Here is a 21591-nt window from a genome sequence, read left to right on the forward strand (position 1 = left end):
AACATTATTGTAATAATGTTTTGTATGATAAATTCACACCACACATTGGATGAATGGCTCGGCGAAACACTTTGCTAAAATGTGAGTGCCAAATATTTTTGTATTACACACATGCTGCGAGGTAAANGCCCGAGTTTCTTAATCAGTGGATCCTTGGCAAACACTGACACACCTTCCAGCGTACTTGAATCACGAAACAACATCTCTACCATTCACAGGCGCTTCCTCCATTCAATACAATTTTATTTAGTTATTTCAATTGGAAACATTATTGTAATAATGTTTTGATGATAAGTTGAAGATGCACACCACACATTAGATGAATGGCTCGGCGAAACACTTTGCAAAAATGTGAGTGCCAAATATTTTTGTATTACACACATGCTGCGAGGTAAAGCTGCATCCGTCACGAATTGGAAAGCAGAATTTTGAATCAAAGCGGTATATTGTATCAAAAAGAATGTTATTCTCGTACTGTTAAATTATTAAAAATTCAGTAGCTTTGCAAAAAGCTATATAATGAAAATATTAATGTAAATATGTATGTATGTATGTTTATCACCCATAGACTCACCAACCGCACTAAAAAATCGTTCATTGCCCTCACACAGCATTTTCCGCACGCATTGCAATCAAAAAATAATAACATTATTAATCATTACTTTAATTCATAATGTGCAGAAAAGCCAATTGTAAAATTTTCTCCAAAAATGCAATATACTATATTTTTTTTATAAACTGCCGCGTCTAAATGAAACTAATGCAAAATAAAAACGAAACAAAGCCAATTAAGAAGCAAAAACGTAGAATTGTTCCTGTTCTGTCGATTGTCATGTTCCTCTAGCTGTGTTAGTTTTATACCTTAAACAGTGCTTGCATTTGATGCCCAAGGAGATGACGAAGAAAGCTCTCTACCACACTTGGATCATGGTTTCACCTCGAAGTTACCCCCTGGCTACTTGACGCACGGTTTACCAACGGTGAAGGATGTGGCACCCGCCATAACACCACTAGAACAGAAAAAGGAACAGGAAGAGAAGAAAGAAAGTGAGTTAAATTAATTGCAGAAAATATACAAATTCTTTACATAGGCATATGAAATAATATCTTTATTATTTACTACTCCCGCCATCCGCTTTAGTTAAGGAACTTTCGGAGGAGCAAAAACAGATGATCATACTTTCCGAGGACTTCCAACGGTTTGTGTTGCGCGCAGGTCGTGTTGTTGAACGCGCACTCTCCGAGAATGTTGATATTTATACAGACTATATTGGCGCTGGCGACAATGAAGACACCAACGATGAGCGATCACATGCTCGCCTCTCGTTGAATCGTATTTTTTACGATGAACGTTGGTCGAAAAATCGTTGCATCACGTGCATGGATTGGTCTACACATTTCCCCGAACTGGTGGCCGCTTCATATCACAACAACGAGGAGAGTCCTAATGAACCGGATGGTGTTGTTATGGTTTGGAATACCAAATTTAAAAAACAAACACCCGAAGATATTTTCCATTGTCAAAGCGCTGTGATGTCTACGTGCTTTGCCAAATTCAATCCTAATCTAATATTGGGTGGTACATATTCGGGACAAATCGTGTTATGGGATAATCGCGTACAGAAGCGTACACCAATGCAGCGCACACCACTGAGCGCCGCTGCGCACACACATCCGGTCTATTGTTTGCAGGTTGTTGGCACACAGAATGCGCACAATGTTATTTCCATTTCTTCGGATGGCAAGTTGTGCTCGTGGAGCTTGGATATGTTGTCACATCCTCAAGATACATTAGAGTTGCAACAGCAACGTCCATCGAAATCGATTGCAGTTACTGGTATGGCTTTCCCGGCGAATGAGATCAACAATTTGGTGGTGGGCAGTGAGGATGGTTACGTGTACTCAGGTAGGTTGTTAATTAGACAAGTACCTCTTTAATATTTCACACCAAATGCTAGACTATTTCTATTAGAAGTTGTTTTTATGTCAGCAAATTTATTTTTTTCCCCTATTTACATAATTTTATTTCGTTCCAAATTATATTGCATTTTAATCTGTACATAATGTATGGCACATTCTTTACTTCCACCTTTCCAGCTTGTCGCCATGGTTCACGCACGGGCGTAAATGATGTCTTCGAAAAACACTTGGGTCCAGTAACAGGAATCTCCACACACTACAACCAATCGTCACCTGACTTTGGACATCTGTTCTTAACTTCCTCTATCGACTGGACAATTAAGTTATGGTCTCTAAAGGTAGGTAAAACATATATACATATGCCATTAATTTTTCGAATTCGACCAACGAACTACAATGCGTTTTTCTTCATTTCAGGACACTAAACCACTATATTCTTTTGAAGACAACTCCGATTACGTCATGGATGTTGCATGGTCGCCCATTCATCCAGCACTTTTTGCTGCTGTCGATGGTAGCGGTCGCCTTGATTTGTGGAATCTTAATCAGGATACCGAAGTACCCACAGCATCAGTTTTAGTTGAAGGTGCGCCAGCGCTTAATCGTGTATCGTGGACGCCGTCAGGTTTACACGTGACCATTGGTGACGATACGGGCAAATTGTATATTTACGATGTTGCAGAGCTTCTGGCGCAGCCATCACGCGATGAATGGTCGCGCTTTAATGCGACACTCAATGAGCTAAAAATGAATCAAAGTGATGACGTTTAAATCAAATGCTTATTCATATACGAACGGAGTTATGATAGTTTAATTTAAAAAGACTTAATTGGTATTTTACTACTATGGCAACTTAATGCATATAAAGAGACAGTAATAAGCACTTCGATGCGTTTGAGAACATTAGCAGCAATTTCAGAGGCGAAATCGTTAGAAATTCATTTAATGAACAAATATAATTTGTATTTTTTACCAAAATAAGTTAAAAGATTTTTTTATATAGTAATCTAAAACATCAAATGCTTATTTTACTTCTCGTTGTAAGATGCTCACACTTTTTTTTTGAAGCAAGGAGTGCTTGAACACCTTTACACTTAGGATTAATTGATCTGAATTTGCTAATGTCTCAATCAAACTGTGCTTTGGTGGTAACACCTTCTGTTAGTATTCTAAAATTTAATTAAGTCTTTGTACCATTCTTTTATATCTTTTGCACGATTTTTTTTTCTTATTTAAAGTATTTTTTTCGTATCGAACTTCATGCTAAAAGCGTACAAAATTACAGTAAACGAATTGGTTTGTATATGTGCAACTGGTATAAGGGAGCATAAAATAAAAAACGAAAAAACTGATATAAATACCTTAATGTATACATATATAAAGATTTATTGAAGAATAATACTATTAAATAAAAAATACATATATAAATTATAAAATTAAAAAACGCGAATTATTATTATCATTTAGGTCTGAAGCATGTTTCTTTTGCAACAGCTGATGCTGGAGTGACAGGCCTTGGCTCATTAGTGGTTTTTAATAAACAATTTAACTTCTTGCGATATACCTCTAATTGGGCTTTTTATGGTGTATTCAGCAATTTTTTTTTGCCGGAAAAAACCTTTTTTTTACAAGCTTTTATTTAACTCGCTCTGTATGTATTAGGTATGTTAATTTTTCAGCTTTTTTCCGATCCCGGGATTTTCGGGACGTCGTTATCACAATTTGTAATTTCAAAGATATGATTAATTCCAAAAATTATTTGAAAAATTCAATGGAATGTAAAATAAAAATATGAGTACCAAATGCAACAGAAAATTTCTTTAGAATTTAAAAAAGTTAAAATTTTTTGGATTCACAAAGACGAATAGGTAATTTTTTAAGCTCATAAAGTTAGAAGGACGAAATTCGAGGATGTTATCGATTTTATATAAGTCCTTAACATATAATTTTTTCAAAAACAAATATTGCGAAATTTCAAGGATAAAATTTTAAAAGGATATTTTCAAAACTTATCAGTGCTTTGGCACCAAAAACTTTAAACCGTTTAAATTCTATAGGAGCTCCTCTTTAATTTGATACCGATACGTCTTCTCTAAGCACATTTCTCTGATTTTTTTAAAATCATTTTTGAATTACTGACGTCAGAGTGAAAACTAAAATTTTACTATATTTGGCCCATGGTTTCGCAAATATATTGATATTTGTGTTTAAAATTTACTATCGCGCGCTATAATGAGCTATACATTTATAAAATAATATTAATTATTAAATAAAAAAATAAATATAGCCAATACTGGTCAAGAAAAGGCGTTCCTATTATTGCCATCAGTGCAAACTACAAAGCCCGAAAATGCCGGGATTAATTGCCAAGAATCCCGGGATTTTCGGGACCTTAAAAAGGCCGGGGTGCCGGGATTAACATTCCTAGTACGGATGTATGTAAGTATGTTTGTTAGGGGCAAATCTTGCAATCAATTTTTGACTCACTTCCCGATGACCTAGAGACTCGAAAATTCACAGTTGGCTCAGAACCCGATGACAATGCAACACGAAAGACCTAGTCCCATAGGTGGCGCGGAAGTCAAGATATTTGAAACCCCGTATTTACACTCCGATTTGGTTAAACTTATCAAAAAGCCGCCAAAATTTATCTATTTTTAGTTATAAAAAATAAATCACTCGCTTCAACTGTTATAAAAAGTTATTAGTTTATCTGTCCGGGTTAGACATGTGTTTGATTTCTTGTGTTTTTTTATGTTTCGGATATAACTTATATTTTATTTTTTGTTCTAAATGTAAGGGAATTTAATTCAAATGAGGGAAGAGAATCGAAAATCTGAAATTTTGATATAGAAAATGATAGGGAAATTTCATGATTTTCGATGGGTACGAAAGCAAGAATACGCCCCAATGTCAAACAAACAAAAAATTACATACTTCCTATTCCCTAAAGTTAATTTTACTTCATTGCATTTCCAATACTTAAGTACTTTTATAGTTAAATAGTATAAATAACTAAATACTTAGTATTTGGAGATGTCTAAATAATCAAGTAAAAAAACGTAGGTAGGTATTTAGGAGCTGCTATATACTAAAGTAGCAGACCGAAACTATTTTGATCTAAAGTGCTCAGGCATTTTAGATATACATAACACTTTCACTAAGGAACTCTTGTACTTCGTGGATGACTAAATACTTACTTACTCGTCTCGACTCACCGCATTACCACAACTCACCTCATCTCAGCTCAGCGAATTTTATTTCAGAAAATCCCGAAATAGCCCCGGGAATCTCGAAAATCTTGAACTAGTTCCGAAAATCCCGAAACAGTTAGAAAATACTGTCGAATATGTCGATAATGTCGAAATTTCGAAGCAGTGCGGAAAATTCTGAAGTAGTCCAATGACTCGAAATATTACCGAACATCTTCGAACTTCTTTATTTTAATACTAAGTAGCAAGTATTTCATCAACTCATAAGTAGTGCTTATTAAGTACTGAGTACTTTTGTATCCAGTATTTAGTGAAATCAAAGACTCTTAGTACTTTTGTACGTGGTGGTTTGGTTAGGTGAAACTAACTAAATATTTGTATACCTAGCTTTTGGGGCTGTGAAAATACATAAAACTTAACATTTAGTAAATTCCAGTTTGCCTAACAATGTTTCATAATCAGCCCTATTCTACATTTCGACTCGAATCGTAATTTTCTCCGTTTGGCAACTTTGGTATTCTACGTTCCGTTTCCTTTAGATCAATCTTCGAAATTTACGATTATACCTATTCTATATTTCGATCGTAGTTCCGTTTTTCTAAGTTGCAAATTTGTTGACGGAGAACGTTTCGATTGTTATTTTCGTGGGTTTAAATAATAAAATTTTATAAAAAATTTAAGTAAGATATACTGTGCATGATTGTAAAAGTCATCATAAATGAATTTTCTCGATTTCTGTGTTTTCGCGAGCTGTAATACGGCCAGTACGAAAAATTGGCTCAAATAATGGCAACCAAAAGGGATATTGCGCGACGTTTTCAAAGTGGAAGTCCAGGCGTTTTTGTTTACATTATCTATAAATAAGACTGTGAAATGCACTGAATACAATTTATTCTTTTTATATAAAATTAATAGTTGTATGAACATAGATACATACATACATAGGGCTGGTTTCTCCAACTCAACTTTACGTAGTTAAGCCAATTTTCTTGACTTTGTCATGAACAGGGAACGGATTTTATGGAAATTGCCTTTTTTTCTGCTAAAGAGATAGAGTATATTCGATTAAGAATGTCCACGATTTAGCTTTCCCTGATTCCATATATACACATTTGAAGTTGCCTTTTTTTGCCTTTTTTAAGATATTTGCCTTTTTTGCCTTTTCTACCTTTAAAAAAGTGATTATAGCATTCAAAGCCGTTTTCTCAGCTAACGTAGACTTGAAGACAATAAGGGGTGTGGATAAAATTGTAAAGGGCGAGGAAAACGCCCTTATTTCTGATAATATGAACGTTTCAAACGTTCCATATTTAAATTGGGCTCCACTTGTATCAACTTACGTCGAGCGCACATTTCGTACATTCAAGGCTTTCCTTCGCGGAACTCGAATGAAAATGTTGCCAGAAAACTTCAAAATGCATCTTATGCTTCAATGTTACTACAACTATACAGATTAAAGTTTTATGAGTTAGAAACTCGAAAGGATAAAATAGTCAAAGATTCAAAGTACAAATTCTTCATATAATGAAACTAGTTCATAGTTTTTCTCTTTTTACTTGTAATATAAGCATTTCTAAAATAAATATATTTTTTGATTGTTCTTCGTTTTTTCTGTCTATTTTTAGTGCCTTATTTTGCTTTTTTTGCAATGCCTTTTTTTGCCGTTTCCTGCCTTTTTCGCTACTTTATTTTGCCTTTTCCAGCCTATTTCGTTACTTTATTTTGCCTTTTTTATAGGTTTTTAGGTCCTAAAAATCCGTTCCCTGGTCATGAATAAGCTGTGTAAAACGTAGGCTAACTTTTGACTTAATTCCAAAAAGCGGCTAAACTAAGTTGAGTTGGAGAAACCAGCCCATAAAATGTGAAGTTACATAAAAAAGATGCTTTTATTATTGCACTCGTTTTTACTAACTTTTTAAAAAGAGGTGCGTATGTCGTCTCCAATTCGATTTGCTATGGAAAGATAAGCTTTGTTCTTCCTCTCCTCCTGACGGCTTTCAAAATGGGATTCATTTGCGTTCAAATCTTCCACTCTGTAGTAAATGCAAATTTTGTGGACTGCTCAAAATACGTTTATAATTTCACTGACTTTAAGCGATGAGTAATACAGTTCAAGATGAATTCCTTATGACTCTTCACTCATCTGAAAAAGATCAAACATGTCCCTAAATCTCCGCCTTTCAACTTCCGCATCAGCAATCTGGGACTCGTTCTTCTCTTCAAGCAATAACGCCGCGGCTATGAATTTCATTCTTATAATTATGTATCCACCTAGATTTTATTTTTAAATTACAGTGATGCTAGGTATATTTAGTTATTTTAAAATATTTACAAACTTTAACTTCATATGCTGCTATAGTTTGGAGGCAAATATTTCTTTGTTTTGTTTCGATTTCACACATTCCTAGGCAAACAGCTAATTTCGAAAGATGTTTTCTGTCTTCCTCTTCTTCTTTCGTTTCGATCGTAACGCAGAATACCTAAGTTCGATTCNTTTTAGAAGGCTCACCAAAAATTTTGTTAGATTGAGTTTTTTGTTGTATCAAGATTCGTTATATAGCCCTGCTATATCTTGGGAAAATTATCTGATCTAGGAAAGCGGTATACATATCCGTAATCTAGGGCCCAAAATTCAATTTACGTGTCTCGACATTTTTTGTGTTATTTTTGCATCCCTACAGTGTTACGACGGCACCTCTGAGCTACCATTCGCGTGCCCAATGGCTTCGCCGGCGGTAGCGGTAGGCGGCCCACTGGCCACTGACCTTGCCGGGATTGCCTCAGCCGTGCAGGCTTGGTCTGGAAGTGATGGTATTGGTGCACCATCTGGCTAATTTTTTATTTTATTTGCTTTTGAATGTGGTTCCCACGAGTAACCGGGAAATGGGAAAAGTAAACCGCGGTAATCCCGATCCCACGACAAGTCTAGTTGAAACTGGAGGACGACCGGCACCCCCCTGGCCATGCATTCTTTGGCATACGCTGTTCCACCTTGGAGTTGGGGTAATTTATGGGAAAAAGAGGCAGCTCAGAAGGCGAACCGAGCAATGGTGTGAGACCAATGTTAGACCCATCACCCCGACTGTCCTCTAATATCAGCCTCTCCTCCCAGAGACATGACCTTAGCTATAGCCTATTTCCAGTCGCCTCCGCGTGGAGAGTATAGCCGCACTTCTGGTAGTGCATGCGGATGGAAGACACCCCCAAAGGAGTGACGACCGTCCATACACCTGTTGGATGACGACCTATAGATGGATCTGTATTTCCGCTCAGAAATTTTTTTCATATCTTCAACGCTGCTAAGAAAATGCACTCGAGACGTAGTCACGGCATGATTTCGAAAGAAGAAAAAGCCTTTAGTGACGCCTGGCTATGGCTGAGTATGACAATTACCTTAGACTTATGTACGTATCTCCGCATGCAGGGTAAGGACGTAAACTTCCGTTTGAAAAATTATCGACACCTTCTCATTGACACCCAAATGCTAGCTCTAGGGTTTTCAAGCAATCTGTGTACACTAGTGTACTGTACTAAACTAGACACACCTAGTGACACACTTCAATATAAGCTATTTCCACAATAAACGTTTAGGTTAGAGAACGATTAGAAAACGACTCGAATTCTAATAAGTTTCTCTAAGGTAGCAGGTTAGAAGACGATTAGAGAAACTGTCCAGAATTATAGCATTCTCTACAAAAATGGGATCTAGTTCTCAATATCGAGAAAGAGGTCCAATGTTTTTCTAATCATTCTCTAATCGAATTCTAACATAGTTCTCTAACCTGATTTTCAATTCGAGAACTATATATGTATGTATATTAGAATTCTAATGTAAAATCAAAATATTTCCCTAACGTTAGAGACTGCGTTCGCTGGTTTACCTCAGAACTGGCAGTTAGTTAATTTTTACAACTGACTTTAAAAGGCTTAAATTTTTTGTTCTCAAAATACCTTTTTATGGATGTGGATGCATACATTTCATGGAAGCAGATACAAATGGTGTAAGTCCGGTAGACTTTAGTTAACCCTCTAAAATACATAAATTTGTTTTTCCTTTCGTTTTCCATCTATTTTATTGTTGTGTTGTTTGGTGATTGCACCGTTATGTAGGATGTAAGTATTTACTGGCTAAACTAATTGTCTTTTTCTAAATGTAATGTAACTAAATTAGCATGCATACCTGGCGCAAAATCCAAAATTATAATACCATGGGTGGTCTAAACAAATTCACTTGCATATAATTACATTTATATGTGTTAAAAATTAAATTAAATTAAACTTATCAATACAAAAAAAAAAATAAACAAAAACATAATTAACTACGCAGTTCTTCTTAACTAAAAAAAATTTTAAAATTTTAATCTCGACGAATGTAAAATTAGAATTGCCAAATAAGCAAGTGAATTAGTTCTCAACCACATACATATGTACACACATACATTTTGGAAAATTCATTATTTTAAAAAAACTTCCCAGTCCGCAAAATAAGAAATAAAGTAAGTCCCGCAAGAAGTTATTGTTTTTTATCTTTTTAAACGATAAGCCTTCCGTATTCGATTCTTTACTCCTGTTTTGTGTGGGATGGCTAGAGTTTTAAGACCTTCTGATTTACCTTTCCCTAGAAGGACTACTCGAAGTTCTGCTAATACAGTTTCCAAAAATAAAATTAAAAAGCCCTCCCTGAAAGCCTTTATTTAAAAGCGCACTTCATTTTGCCGGCTGGTTTGTTTTATTCATACATATTCATACACAGACACATACATATTTACATATTGTTGTTGTATTTGTTTTATTCATACATATTCATACACAGACACATACATATTTACATATTGTTGTTGTATTTAACTTTACTAAAATTGATGATTTTTTTTACTTTTATTTTTAAAACAAATATTTGCAGTCGGAGACGTCTGGCGACTACAAAAATGCCTTAACTGCACTGCTGGGCGGAGCTTAATCGGTGTTGAAATTTCCACAAAATTTTCGAAATATGTAATAAAAAAATGAAAATAGTCCATCGATTCTGATGCAATATACGTACATATGTAGATGCAACGCACGTGCCTAATATGCAATTGTTATGCAGATAAAGTATTTATTATTTAAAAAAAAAGTATAACTGTAAGCATGTCTTTTTGTTGCAAATAAATGTATTTTAACTGGCATTCAAATTTTGTTATCCCTTTTACCTTTTGTTATAAACTAGCCAATACGCAGTCTACTATAGCTGAGGTGCTTTATTGCTTTTATTAGTATAGTTATTGGTGTAATAAAATCTTTGAATAATATTTTTAAGTCAAACTACATAAGGTCCCAGAACCTAAACAGCCATTATAGGGTGGAAGCGAGCGTTTCCGGTTCTATCGTGATTCGTTCTACAAATGATGTATTACCAAATAATTCGGCAAACGTTAAATGGAATTTCTTCAAAGAAATGTGAAACTAATCACCTCACCTATCAGAAAAGGTTTTTATAAACTTCAACAATCTGTCCACAAGAACCGAAAATCAAATGACCCGGCTAAAGCCCACCACTTACAAATTTTTGTTAGATATTGTTAGAAACTGTCTACCCTCCTAAATATAATTAAAAAACATGTAAGAAAGTCTAAGTTCGGGCGGAGCCGAAAATTAAATATCCGGCGCAAATTTACCGTTATATGAAAAGCGGCCGTAATTTTAGTCCGATTTCAATAATTTTCAACGTTTTGCTTTTATGTGGCAAGCATAATAACAATACCGAGTTTGGTACTAATTGGTAGAACGGTTACCAAGATACATATATGTGATCATAAGTGGGCGGTGCCACGCCCATTTTCCAAAATTTTATCATAAATGCATTTCTTGATAAAGAGTTGTTGCAAGCATCAATTTGAATAAATTTGCTTTAATATTTACTGATTTATCGAAAATTTTGTATTTCTCTAAATTACCGTTATATGAGATGTGGGCGTGGTTATTGTCCGATTTTAAAAATTTTGAAGAAATTGGTGCAGCGGTTACCAAGATATACGCATGGCTTGGCTACGCCCATTTTCAAAAATTTGTAATATTCTTATTTTTCGTCTAAAATTTATTGCAAAATATCAGTTTGAGTGAATAATCTTCAGTGGTTACTAAAATATCGCAGTTTTCGTATTTCTGAAAATTACCGTTATATGGGAAGTAGGCGTGGTTACAGTCCGATTTCGCCCATTTTCAATACCAACCTACCTTGGATGAATGGAAACCTACATACCAAATTTCGTTGAGATATCTAAATTTTTGCTCGAGTTATCGTGTACGCGGATGGACGGACAGACAGACATGGCTTAATCGACTTCTCTATTCATTCTGAGCATTTTAGTATACATTTGTCTATATCTATCTCGATTCGTTTTGGCTGTTACAAACAACCGTTATGTGAACAAGGTTAATATACCCTTGTGCACAAGTGCGCTCGGGTATAAGAAACAAATCTCTTCCGTCTGATATTGTGATACCTACATATTTCATGGGCCTGATGAATTCAGTTAAATTTGATTTTTATGATTGCAACGCTCCTAAATGCAGTTCAGAAATAAAGCCTTTTATTTAACCACCAGTTGTTCATCAGGAGCGCAGACAAGTCCTTCTGCACTTGGTTCTTCCATTTTGTTCATGGGCGTCCTTTCTTTGGTTGCCCATCCATCGGTGCCGATTCGAAGCATATTTTTATCGGAGATTCGTCATCCATGCGTACAACATGTCCAAGCCAGTGCAATCGTGTATCAGACGGACGAGTTTTAAAAAGGTTTAATTTGAATTTAGAAAATAGTTGCCGTCTGTTGGGATAGTAAAATTTAAATTAATTACTTGCAAGCTATATAAAAAGTTAAAATGTGGTTATCAAACGAAAGACTGTCAAAAAATCTTTAATTTGAACATTTAGAACATTATTAAGGTGTTTTAAAGGGTTTAGGTACCAATCGAAATGGATTTAAAAATGCTTTTTCTTAACTACAAGCAGGATGGTTCCCACCTGTTTAAAAAGTCAAATTCATCATAAAATGGATACCATATGAAAAAAGCTCAATGAGGTTGTAGTTTGAAAATATTTTTAATAGGGTTGCCACCTGCTTGAAAAGTCGACTTTAATTAAATTATACACAAGTTAAAGTGTCAAACGCAAGAGTGTATAGACATCTTTGGTCCGTGCATGCAGAGTTTTCAGACGTGTTTGAGGAGGGTTGCCACCTGTTTTAAAAATAAATTCAAATAAAATTATTTGATTGCACGTAATGTTGCACGCAGAAATTGCACACAGAGCGTAGCGGTTGAGGATATCCTAGTCAAAAATACTGAGATGAGTAGGAAATGTAGGGCATCGAGCTTTATCTCTGCCACTCGCCAGGATGTGCAAACAAATCTTCAGGAACATTCAGTGGACATTCTCGAAGTTTTGTGTTATACAAAGCTCATTCGGAAGTTCAATTTCTAAGTGAAGGAAGGATATCAATATTTCTGAAGAAAGTAATTAACTTTAACTGCAAATACCTGTTAAAATCAAAGATTTTTAGATCATGGAAAATATTTTTTTTTTCGATAAAACTTAATCGTTGTTTTATATACTTTTCTATCATTTTTAACGTAGGAGACTGCGTTTTTACGAGCGTATGATATAATTATAATTTATGATATAAAAACATTTTCTCCTAAAATAACGGTTATAAGCAGGTCGAAGAAATAAAAATAAAAAATAATAATAAAATTATAAAATAACGATTATTCTTGATCGAAAAAATTGAAATTTTAAAATAACGGTTAAATTGCATCGGAAAAATAGAAATCCAATTTTAACGGTTAAAGTAGGGCTTTTATTATACCGTATTTTGGTTCCGTGCTTTAAAGTGCTTCACGGACCTGAGTATGTACTTTTGTACTGGTTTTCCCTAACAAGTTAACAATTTTCAAATGTGTTATTCGCTTTATTGCTCGTCTTCTTTGTCAAATTCGAGCTAAGCTACTTATGTATAATTAGCGTGAATTTACTTTTATTCTATACAGAGCCAAATTCTTAAACACCATAAGAGACAAGTAGACAAGTGGGAAGATTGCCCTATAATTTCAGAGAGTTAGATGTGTAATAATTGCATTTTTAACAACAATTCACAAGCACACACAAAAAAACATGCATAAGCATATGCTTATGTATATACATATATGTACTTACATTTGTATACAAGCATATGCGAGAGATTCCATTCAACTTGCGAGCAGTAAAGTGAAAGTGGCTGAATCTTAGTCGGTTTATGACTTTTGAGCAGTAAACAAGCGACGAGAAAATATAAGTGATATAATAGAATAATTAATTTTTCACCTAAGTACATACCTCAAATTATTGAGTATATGATAATTAAAGTATTATAAATATTCGAGCTTATTCTACATAATTAGTACAATGGATTACAAAGTGGGTAAACGAGTGACGATGCATATGGATTTTTTTTATATTTCATTTTCTTTTCACCTTCATTTTCATCGCCATTAGCCAACTCCCACTGTAGTGCCCGCCGCCCCATTCGACGCCTCGGCGGATGCACAAGCGCTTCGTGGCGCCATGAAAGGGTTTGGAACGGATGAGGACGCAATCATCAACATACTTACAGCTCGTTCGAATGCCCAAAGACAGCAGATTAAGGCACAATTCGAGACGGAATTCGGACGTGATTTAATCGGTGACTTGAAGAGTGAACTGGGTGGCAAATTTGAGGAGGTGATTGTAGCTTTAATGACGCCGCCAGTTGAGTATTTATGTAAGCAGCTGCACAAGGCAATGGCCGGCATGGGTACAGATGAGACGACACTTGTTGAAATACTTTGTACGAAAACAAATGAAGAAATGCATGAAATTGTTGCGGCTTATGAGGCAAAATATGATCGCCCCTTGGCAGAGCAAATGTGCAGTGAAACGTCTGGCTTCTTTCGGCGTTTGTTGACATTGATTGTGACTGGGGTGCGCGATCCAGTGGGTACTGTAGATGCGAATCAAGCGCGCGAAGATGCAGAGGCGCTTTATGCAGCTGGTGAAGCAAAACTTGGTACAGACGAAGGCGTGTTCAATCGCATTATGTCGCACAGCAGCTTCGCTCAATTGCGGCTGATCTTCGACGAATATAAGCAGCTCTCAGGTCAAACTATAGAACAAGCGATAAAGCATGAGATGAGTGGGGCATTACACGATGCAATGATTGCTATTAGTGAGTAGAAATAAGCTCTTTGTTTACATTAGTCATCTCTGAGTCAAATGTTTTATTTTCGTCAATTGTATTTTTTGCTTACTGAACGTTGTTGAATGCACATTTAAATATGTACATACGTATGTAGTTGAATGCGTACAGTCACCGGCTGCCTTCTTCGCCAACCGCCTTTATCAAGCGATGGATGGGCTCGGAACAAATGACACTACCCTAATTCGCATAATTGTCAGTCGTTCTGAAATTGATTTGTGTAACATTAAAGACGAGTTTGAGCGCATTTATAATCGTACCCTGTACAGTGCTGTTGTGGTAAGTACATTTGCCGCATAAACTTTTAAAATCATAAATATGTTTTTTAGAAATTAAAAAAAAAAAATATGGTCAAGGTTTACGCCTGTCGTTAATATCAAAAAAAGTTCGCAAATTTTCAACAGGTCTGAAATCGTGATTTTTTTTATTATTCTACTGATGCGTCCCCTTTTTAAGAGACGCGATTCAATTGTACCCGATATTGATCTAAAAAATCTTGTATCTTAAAGCCCTCAAATCAGGACTAAAAAATCTACTGCAATCATGGTTTAAAGACATTTCGCGAAGCTTATAGCGCAAATCAAATCAAATAATCAAAGAGATTTAACAAGTCAAAGGAAATGGTCTTTAATCGCTGATGGTTACAACTCTTTGATTACAAAAGTGTAATTTCCGGCTATGGTGTTAACATTGCTGGTTTATCCTTTAACAGTGCTGTTAAATGTATGTACATGCAGTGGTGGTCACATAATTGGGGACACTACTCCTTTACAAGTTTTTGCCCTTTATTTTTTCTTTATATTTTTAATTCCTTTTTTACAAAAACATAGTAGTTTATACTACAACGAAAAACATGTAGCTCAAGGTTTCAAATCTTGTACAAGATTTATAAAAATTCGCCAAATTTCATAAAATGGTCATCAAAATTTCAAACTTCTTAATCAGAAAAAATGCGGGTATGCGGTATTGAGCAAATTTCAAGTAGCTGACGGTGTTACGTGTTTTCTTCCAGACAAAGTATGTTTGAAAGTTTTTTATATGGGAGAAAATAAGCACCACCGTTGTCAAAAAAAAATAAAAATCATAAACGACCGCGGATTCTTAGGTGCTTGAAATTTCCATCATATTATACTAAAATTGTTTGGGCTACAATACTGCATATCCGAAACTTTTCTAGAAATTCTGATTAAGAAGTTGAAATGTTTGATGACCATTTTTGAAAATTTGGCGAATTAAAAAAAATGAGTATCGTGCGTCAATCGGGGGGCCTAGTTAATGCTTCAGACATAAGATGTACTTTTTTTGGTGTTTAAAGTTATTCCCTTATCCCTTGTTGGAGGAATTACTTGACTAGCAGAAGAGCTTAAATATTGGAAACTCAAGTTTTTTTGTTTTGTTGGTGCTTTTCAAAGTGTAGGAATATGTGGTATTTTGGAACGAATCTCGGCCTAATCTGGTATATAGACAAAACAGAAAACCTGTAGCCGGATTCCAACATTCGCGATCGCTAATTTTGATCGCCGAAAATTCCAAAAAATATATGGCAGGCGCGTAGGATTCCAGAAATTGCTACGCTAAACTTCTATCTCTAAAGATCACTCAATAACATATGGTTCCAAAAATATGCAATGCGAAAGCCGAAGGGTTTTTTTTATAAAATCGTAAGCAATAATGTACCTTGTGGTTAGCTGATTAAGTCAAGTGACATTTTGACTAGTTTTGGCTGTTTTTCTTTTGTTTATTTAATGTTTATATTTTTTTTATAAAAGTCTAGCACTCTACCTAACTAGCCCCACATAAATCCACATTTCAAACATCATCATTATGGAAATTCGACAAACTTTAACATTTACGCCAGAAAATTTTAAACTTTTTATTCAGATTTTTTTTTAATCTTGGGTATGCAGTTTTGTAGCTCATTAGTAGGTTAAAGTGTAAATTTCAAGACGCTAGAAAATCGCGTTGATTTTTAATCATTTTTTTTTGCCGACGGTGTTGTGCATTTTCTTCCATGTAAAGTATGCTCGACAATTTCGTTTGTATGGGAGAAAATGCCTAGCACCATCAGCAAAAAAAATAAAAAATATTAAAAATCAACACAATTTCTAGCATCTTGAAATCTGCGCTTTAACCTACTAAAATTTCATGAGCTATAAAAATTTTCTAAAAATTCTAAATAAAAAGTTTACAATTTTCGGGTGCAAGTGTTAAAGTTTGTTGAATTTTGATAATTTTTGTACGCAGTTTCAAGCGTGGATTTATGTGGCGCTTGTTAGGTAAAGTGCTAAAATTTTATAAAAGAAATATAAGCAATAAATAAACGAAAGAAAAATAGCCAAAACTAGTCAAAATCTCACTTGACTTAATCAGCTGACCACAAGTGTATGTACATATAAATATGTTGTTTCTCTGAAGGCTTTGCATATTTTACGCACTTCTAGATTTCCGCTGCATATTTGGTTGATTACACATTGCATATCGACTGCTGAGTGGAAGATCGACCTACCTCGACAGCCAGTTCCAAAAGGCCCTATCTCAAAAAAACTTTTCAAAAACGTCCTATTTCAGAATTTGGTTGAAGAACGCCCTATTTCAGAATTCGTTTCAAAAACGCCCTATCTCACCTGAATATGTATTGAAATTGTGCTGAGATAGGTCGATCTTCCACTAAGCAGTCGATATGTTAGTTTTTCATGTTGTAATCCAATAACGTACATATGTCCGTTTTCATAATATCCAAATATTTATCTAATTTTAGAATTTCCAAAAAAGTAACGGTGGCCTTGCTGCCATGGTGGGCCTTTAAGTTAAAGCTGTCTCTGTCTCGGGTGGGGGTTCTGCACGGGCAGCGCCGTAGGGAAACTGAATCTGGCTAACAACAAAGCTTCGAGCAGCGAAGAGTCGTCGGAGTCGATATACAAAGATTAAGGGCACGAGGTAAAAAAAAAGTCGCGGATAATGCCTGTACAATGATATTAGCCGAATTCGTAATTACATAAATTCTGTTCATCGAGCAAAAAATTTGTACGAATTCGTCCGAATTATCATGATTTTAGTTCAAATTGCGTTCGTGCAGACCAAAAAATTATCCATTACTCAAAATTTGAGTGATCGTTCTCTGGAGAGAAATTTTCAAATTCTTGCTGGAAAATTTTTAACCAGCAAGAATTCGCAATCGCGAAAAACACGTGATTGTGGCACATGGTTGTATTTTTGTCAACGATAATTTGAATAAAAAAGATCGTTATATTTAAAAATGTATAAGCATGAGCGATTTTCTAATGAAAACAGGAAGTAAATACTTGTTTACTTAATCAATTTAATTAATTCCAACGATTTGAAAAATACTCGGCTGAAAAAAGGTATTCTTTACCGTAATGCATTCACAATTAATGGGACAAACAAATGTAAGCGTATGGTAATGAAAGTCAAAATAAAAAGAAATATACATGTAGATCCTGTTTTTGTCCATCTGAAAGAATTTTTAATTTTTTATAAAAATGTATCATAGTGCAATATCGTACGCGTCAGAAATAGTCAGATTTTACAAAAAATCGATCCCGTACTCGGTTCTCTGACTATATTGAGAGCATGATAAAAACATTACAAGGTAAATTCATTCTCTCAATTCGTCGGCCATGATTTTTTTCTGTCGTTTGCAAGCATTTTTAAATCATATAAAATTGAAAAAAATTGTTCACAATAGTTGTTGTTTGAGATTGAAAATGAGAATACTTGCGTTTGTTTACTCATTTCCAGTAAAATCCAGTAAAAGTTTTTACGAATTTTCATGTTTTGGCGTTTTCGCACACAAAAACTTGCAAAGTAGGGGAAATTGAGAGAGAGAAAAATTACAGTTGAAGTTGCAAGTTTTTACTGGATTTTACGGATTTTACTGGATAAATTTTTACTTGTAAGAATTTGCCAGTACGAAAAACAGCTAATCGCATGTTGCTGGATGAAATTTAAACTAATAAATAAGCTGTTTGTGGGTTTTTATTGTGGAAATTCACAAAATAAACATATTTAACTATAAAATATATTATTTTATTAGGGATATGCTGCGAATAAACAACCAATTTATCAGCTGTTCATGAAACTTGCAAACTATTACTGGAATAACGTTCGCGTACTTTTTTGTAAATTTTTTCTATGAGAGCGAATTCTTAAAAATAAAGTCGCTGGAGAGTTGCTGACAAGTTACTGGATAAATTGTAAGCAAACACAACTAATATGTGTGTGAGTTTGAGTTTTGAATTTTTAAATTATATTGCTGGCAAACCTCAGACTGCCTCTCAATGGTTTTACCTTGCTATGTTTTTATCATGATTGAGAGGACAAAAAAGAGCATAAATAAGGTCCTCTCTCTGTCGGAAGTTACCAGTTTTAGTCCGAAGATTTTTTGGTTAAGTGGATTCTAATGAATTTGGGAGTATTTTTGGTTATTTACTTGTGTGAGCTGATTTACATACAAAAAGAGAAAAACTTTACAACCAAAATTTGAAGGTTAGGTTGAAGTGGACAGAGGTTACCATTTTTTACTAGAAAGCTATCCCGTACTTTTCAGTTTTACTCTCTCGCTCTGAGCGAATTTTTATTTTTTGACAGTTTTACTAATTTTAGTCCGAGGAATACGGGATTAGACCTCATATTTGAAATGCAAGCATGACACCAACTGGCAGAGAAACTTGCAAATTTGCGTTCGTTCAGAAATTTGCAAGTTTCGCTACTTGAGAGGGAATTCGAAGAGATTTTGTCTTACTCTCTGATATTTTGAGTGTGAATAATTCTTGCTGGATTTTCGACGAACAAATCTCGAGACGTTTTATCTATTAAGTATTGGATGCCGTTCAGATCGTGGTATCACAACGGACAATCTCCTAATTGTATCAGTGAGTCCCTGACCCATCGGGCTGCCACCTAACCTAAGAACGATTTTGGTAGAAAAGCGGATTAGCATTTCTTTCCAACTTCTCATGGTAAAGGAGCATGTGTTGGGGTGCGAGGGACGTTAAAGAGATCAGCGGCCAGAGCAAGCCTTCAGCGGATACGTCATTCGATCCAAACACCAAAACAATTATTACTATTTTATTTATTTCATAGTCAAAAATTAAATTAAGATAACCAATTTTTTTTGATGCAATGCATTGTTAACAATAACATGTGGCAATATTCCTGTAGACTAAAATTTAATAAAAGGAAAATAAGTGGATGAAGTGTGCGGCAAAAACGTATGTACAGAAAACTACCGAAAATTGTTTGCCAAACGGATACGTTTTCGGTTGTTTTTTCTGAAATTTCTCTGATTGAATTTTTCGTTCAATACGCTTTCCTTCTGCACTTCACAGATACCTTTTCATAGTTCAAAAGAAATAAAATAAAAGGAAGGAAATAAAGGAAGCGCCTGACGGAATTCGAACCCGGCACCTTCTGGAAGCTAACAAATAGCGGCACGCTTTCAAGTAACATCATCTTATTCGAACGTTTTCCGGATACGAAAATGAATGATAACTGTAGTCGTTTTCTATTCGTTTCCGGATACGAAAACCACCATTGTTTTGTGAACGTTCTTGGATACGGAAATTAATGAAATTTGTAGTCGTTTTCTATTCGTTTCCGGATACGGAAAATCGTACTAGACTACACCTTCGGCTATATTTACGTTTCTCTGATGGCTGGGTAGACACTGTGCATGGGTTTGTGTGTGTGTGCAACCTTCTTTAAGGGAGTGTCAAAACTCTAATGTAACTACCCACAAAGCAAAACATGAGAAACAGGCAACAATCGTCAATGGCAACAAATTGGGGACTCCCATGGTGAGAAATCGGCAAAACCATTTCTTTCATGTCATTTTATGAATATGTTATGAATAAATCCCAAACTGATGAATTTCGCGTCAACAATATTCTCCAAAAATATCTAATGTATGCTAAAGGTAGGATTTAAAAAATATGAAGGGCCATATGTAGCAGGGCAAACAATTCATTTCGTTTTTAAAATTTTGTAACCAAAAATAAATGAAATATTAAATACAATAAAGTTCTTCCAAATATTGCCTAAACATAAATAACCAAATTACAAGAAAACGACTCATTTAGGCAATAAGAAAATGATTCGATCAGGTGAGTTGCCTGCGGCGGCCATTTTAGAGCGACTGGTAATAAGAAATCGATACGTTGGCGATATTACCGGCAATAAATTTGTTGCCGAGGGCGACATTTTTCTTATTGTCGGCAACAAAAATTGTTTGGTGGGTAGTTAGCAAACCTTTTATTATAGAACCATGCAGGTAACTAACACTGTATGCATAACAGAATTTTCAAAAAATATAAAACAAATTTACTAGCTCATACAAAAAAATTATGTTTGTCGTATGTATATTTATTACAGTAAACGTCCCATTTTTAAACATAGCGATTTTATAGAGCATCAAAGAAGGAAAGCGATGATGATATTTTAAACTTGAAAATTTCGTGTAAAAACTGAGAATCAACTTAAAAAATAAAACTGTTTAGGAAAAAGTAAAATTAAGGGTAAAAATTAAAATACACACTAAAATATATGGAGCTTGTTTCTTTAACTTTAAAATGGTGTTAAGATGGATGAAATCTGACTTACTACCTAACTTTTTTTATACTGTTGCCAGGAGTAAGTGGATTTATATCTGATTAATCTGCATTGAGGACTTAAGAAATTCTTTGGCTATTAAAAGGGAATATGTATGCGATTCATCTGGAAGTAATATTTGTATTTCGTTTGATTTTGGATTCATGCCATTGATTTTTTTGCGAATTTTCGTAAATTCATTTTCTCAGGCTTTAGGTGAAGATTTCCATGCAATCGCTTTCATAATTAAAAACTTTGCCTTTTCGTGGAGCTTTGACGCCCAACCGGTATGAGCTGACCACTTAGGATGTCTTAGACGTTACTGCTGCCTCTTTAAATAAATCTTCTTGCTTGCCGCTTGATTTGGGTCATCTATTCTACGCTTCTTTATGACGGGTTTTTTTGTTGGGCCTTTGGATTCGAATTCAAATTCTTCGTATGACTTTCATAGCAGCCTGCGTCTGCCAAAATTGTAACCCGACTTTTCCATGGTTTCTGTGCAATATTCAGAGTTTGAAGTCACAGAATTCCACACGACTCATTATTAGTTCGGATAACTTTTTTGCGATATGTTTCCTTACTGCTTCCGTTGTGATAAAATC

At 34.9% G+C, this 21591-nt stretch overlaps 2 protein-coding genes and 1 long non-coding RNA gene across 3 annotated transcripts; all 3 read left to right on the top strand.

Annotated features, from left to right (window-relative positions):
* Nucleotides 1-311: 311 nt before the first annotated feature.
* On the top strand, nt 312-2861 carry LOC108363282 (cytoplasmic dynein 1 intermediate chain). Its single transcript, XM_017616592.1, has 4 exons — nt 312-1047; nt 1142-1906; nt 2098-2258; nt 2338-2861. The coding sequence occupies exons 2-4, from the start codon at nt 1171-1173 to the stop codon at nt 2689-2691; spliced, it is 1251 nt and encodes a 416-aa protein (XP_017472081.1). The 5' UTR covers nt 312-1047; nt 1142-1170; the 3' UTR covers nt 2692-2861.
* A 5488-nt stretch (nt 2862-8349) lies between these two features.
* On the top strand, nt 8350-10110 carry LOC108363292 (uncharacterized). Its single transcript, XR_001847597.1, has 2 exons — nt 8350-9245; nt 10036-10110. It is a non-coding gene; the product is annotated as an uncharacterized LOC108363292 (long non-coding RNA).
* Nucleotides 10111-13130: 3020 nt separating this feature from the next.
* Nucleotides 13131-14752, top strand: AnxB10 (Annexin B10). Its single transcript, XM_017616593.1, has 3 exons — nt 13131-13566; nt 13645-14353; nt 14481-14752. Exons 1-3 carry the CDS (start codon nt 13555-13557, stop codon nt 14681-14683), a joined length of 924 nt encoding a protein of 307 aa, XP_017472082.1. The 5' UTR covers nt 13131-13554; the 3' UTR covers nt 14684-14752.
* The last annotated feature ends 6839 nt before the right edge of the window (nt 14753-21591 follow it).

Source organism: Rhagoletis zephyria, unplaced genomic scaffold (assembly GCF_001687245.7).
Source record: "Rhagoletis zephyria isolate East Lansing unplaced genomic scaffold, Rhagoletis_zephyria_1.1 Rzeph_scaffold_01233, whole genome shotgun sequence".
Lineage (NCBI taxonomy): Eukaryota > Metazoa > Arthropoda > Insecta > Diptera > Tephritidae > Rhagoletis > Rhagoletis zephyria.

Coding starts and splice junctions, on each gene's coding strand:
- LOC108363282 (XM_017616592.1), top strand. CDS start 1,171: ATGATCATACTTTCCGAGGACTTCCAACGGTTTGTGTTGCGCGCAGGT. Junction 1,907..2,097: donor GGATGGTTACGTGTACTCAG/GTAGGTTGTTAA, acceptor CCACCTTTCCAG/CTTGTCGCCATGGTTCACGC. Junction 2,259..2,337: donor TTAAGTTATGGTCTCTAAAG/GTAGGTAAAACA, acceptor TCTTCATTTCAG/GACACTAAACCACTATATTC.
- AnxB10 (XM_017616593.1), top strand. Junction 14,354..14,480: donor CGATGCAATGATTGCTATTA/GTGAGTAGAAAT, acceptor ATACGTATGTAG/TTGAATGCGTACAGTCACCG.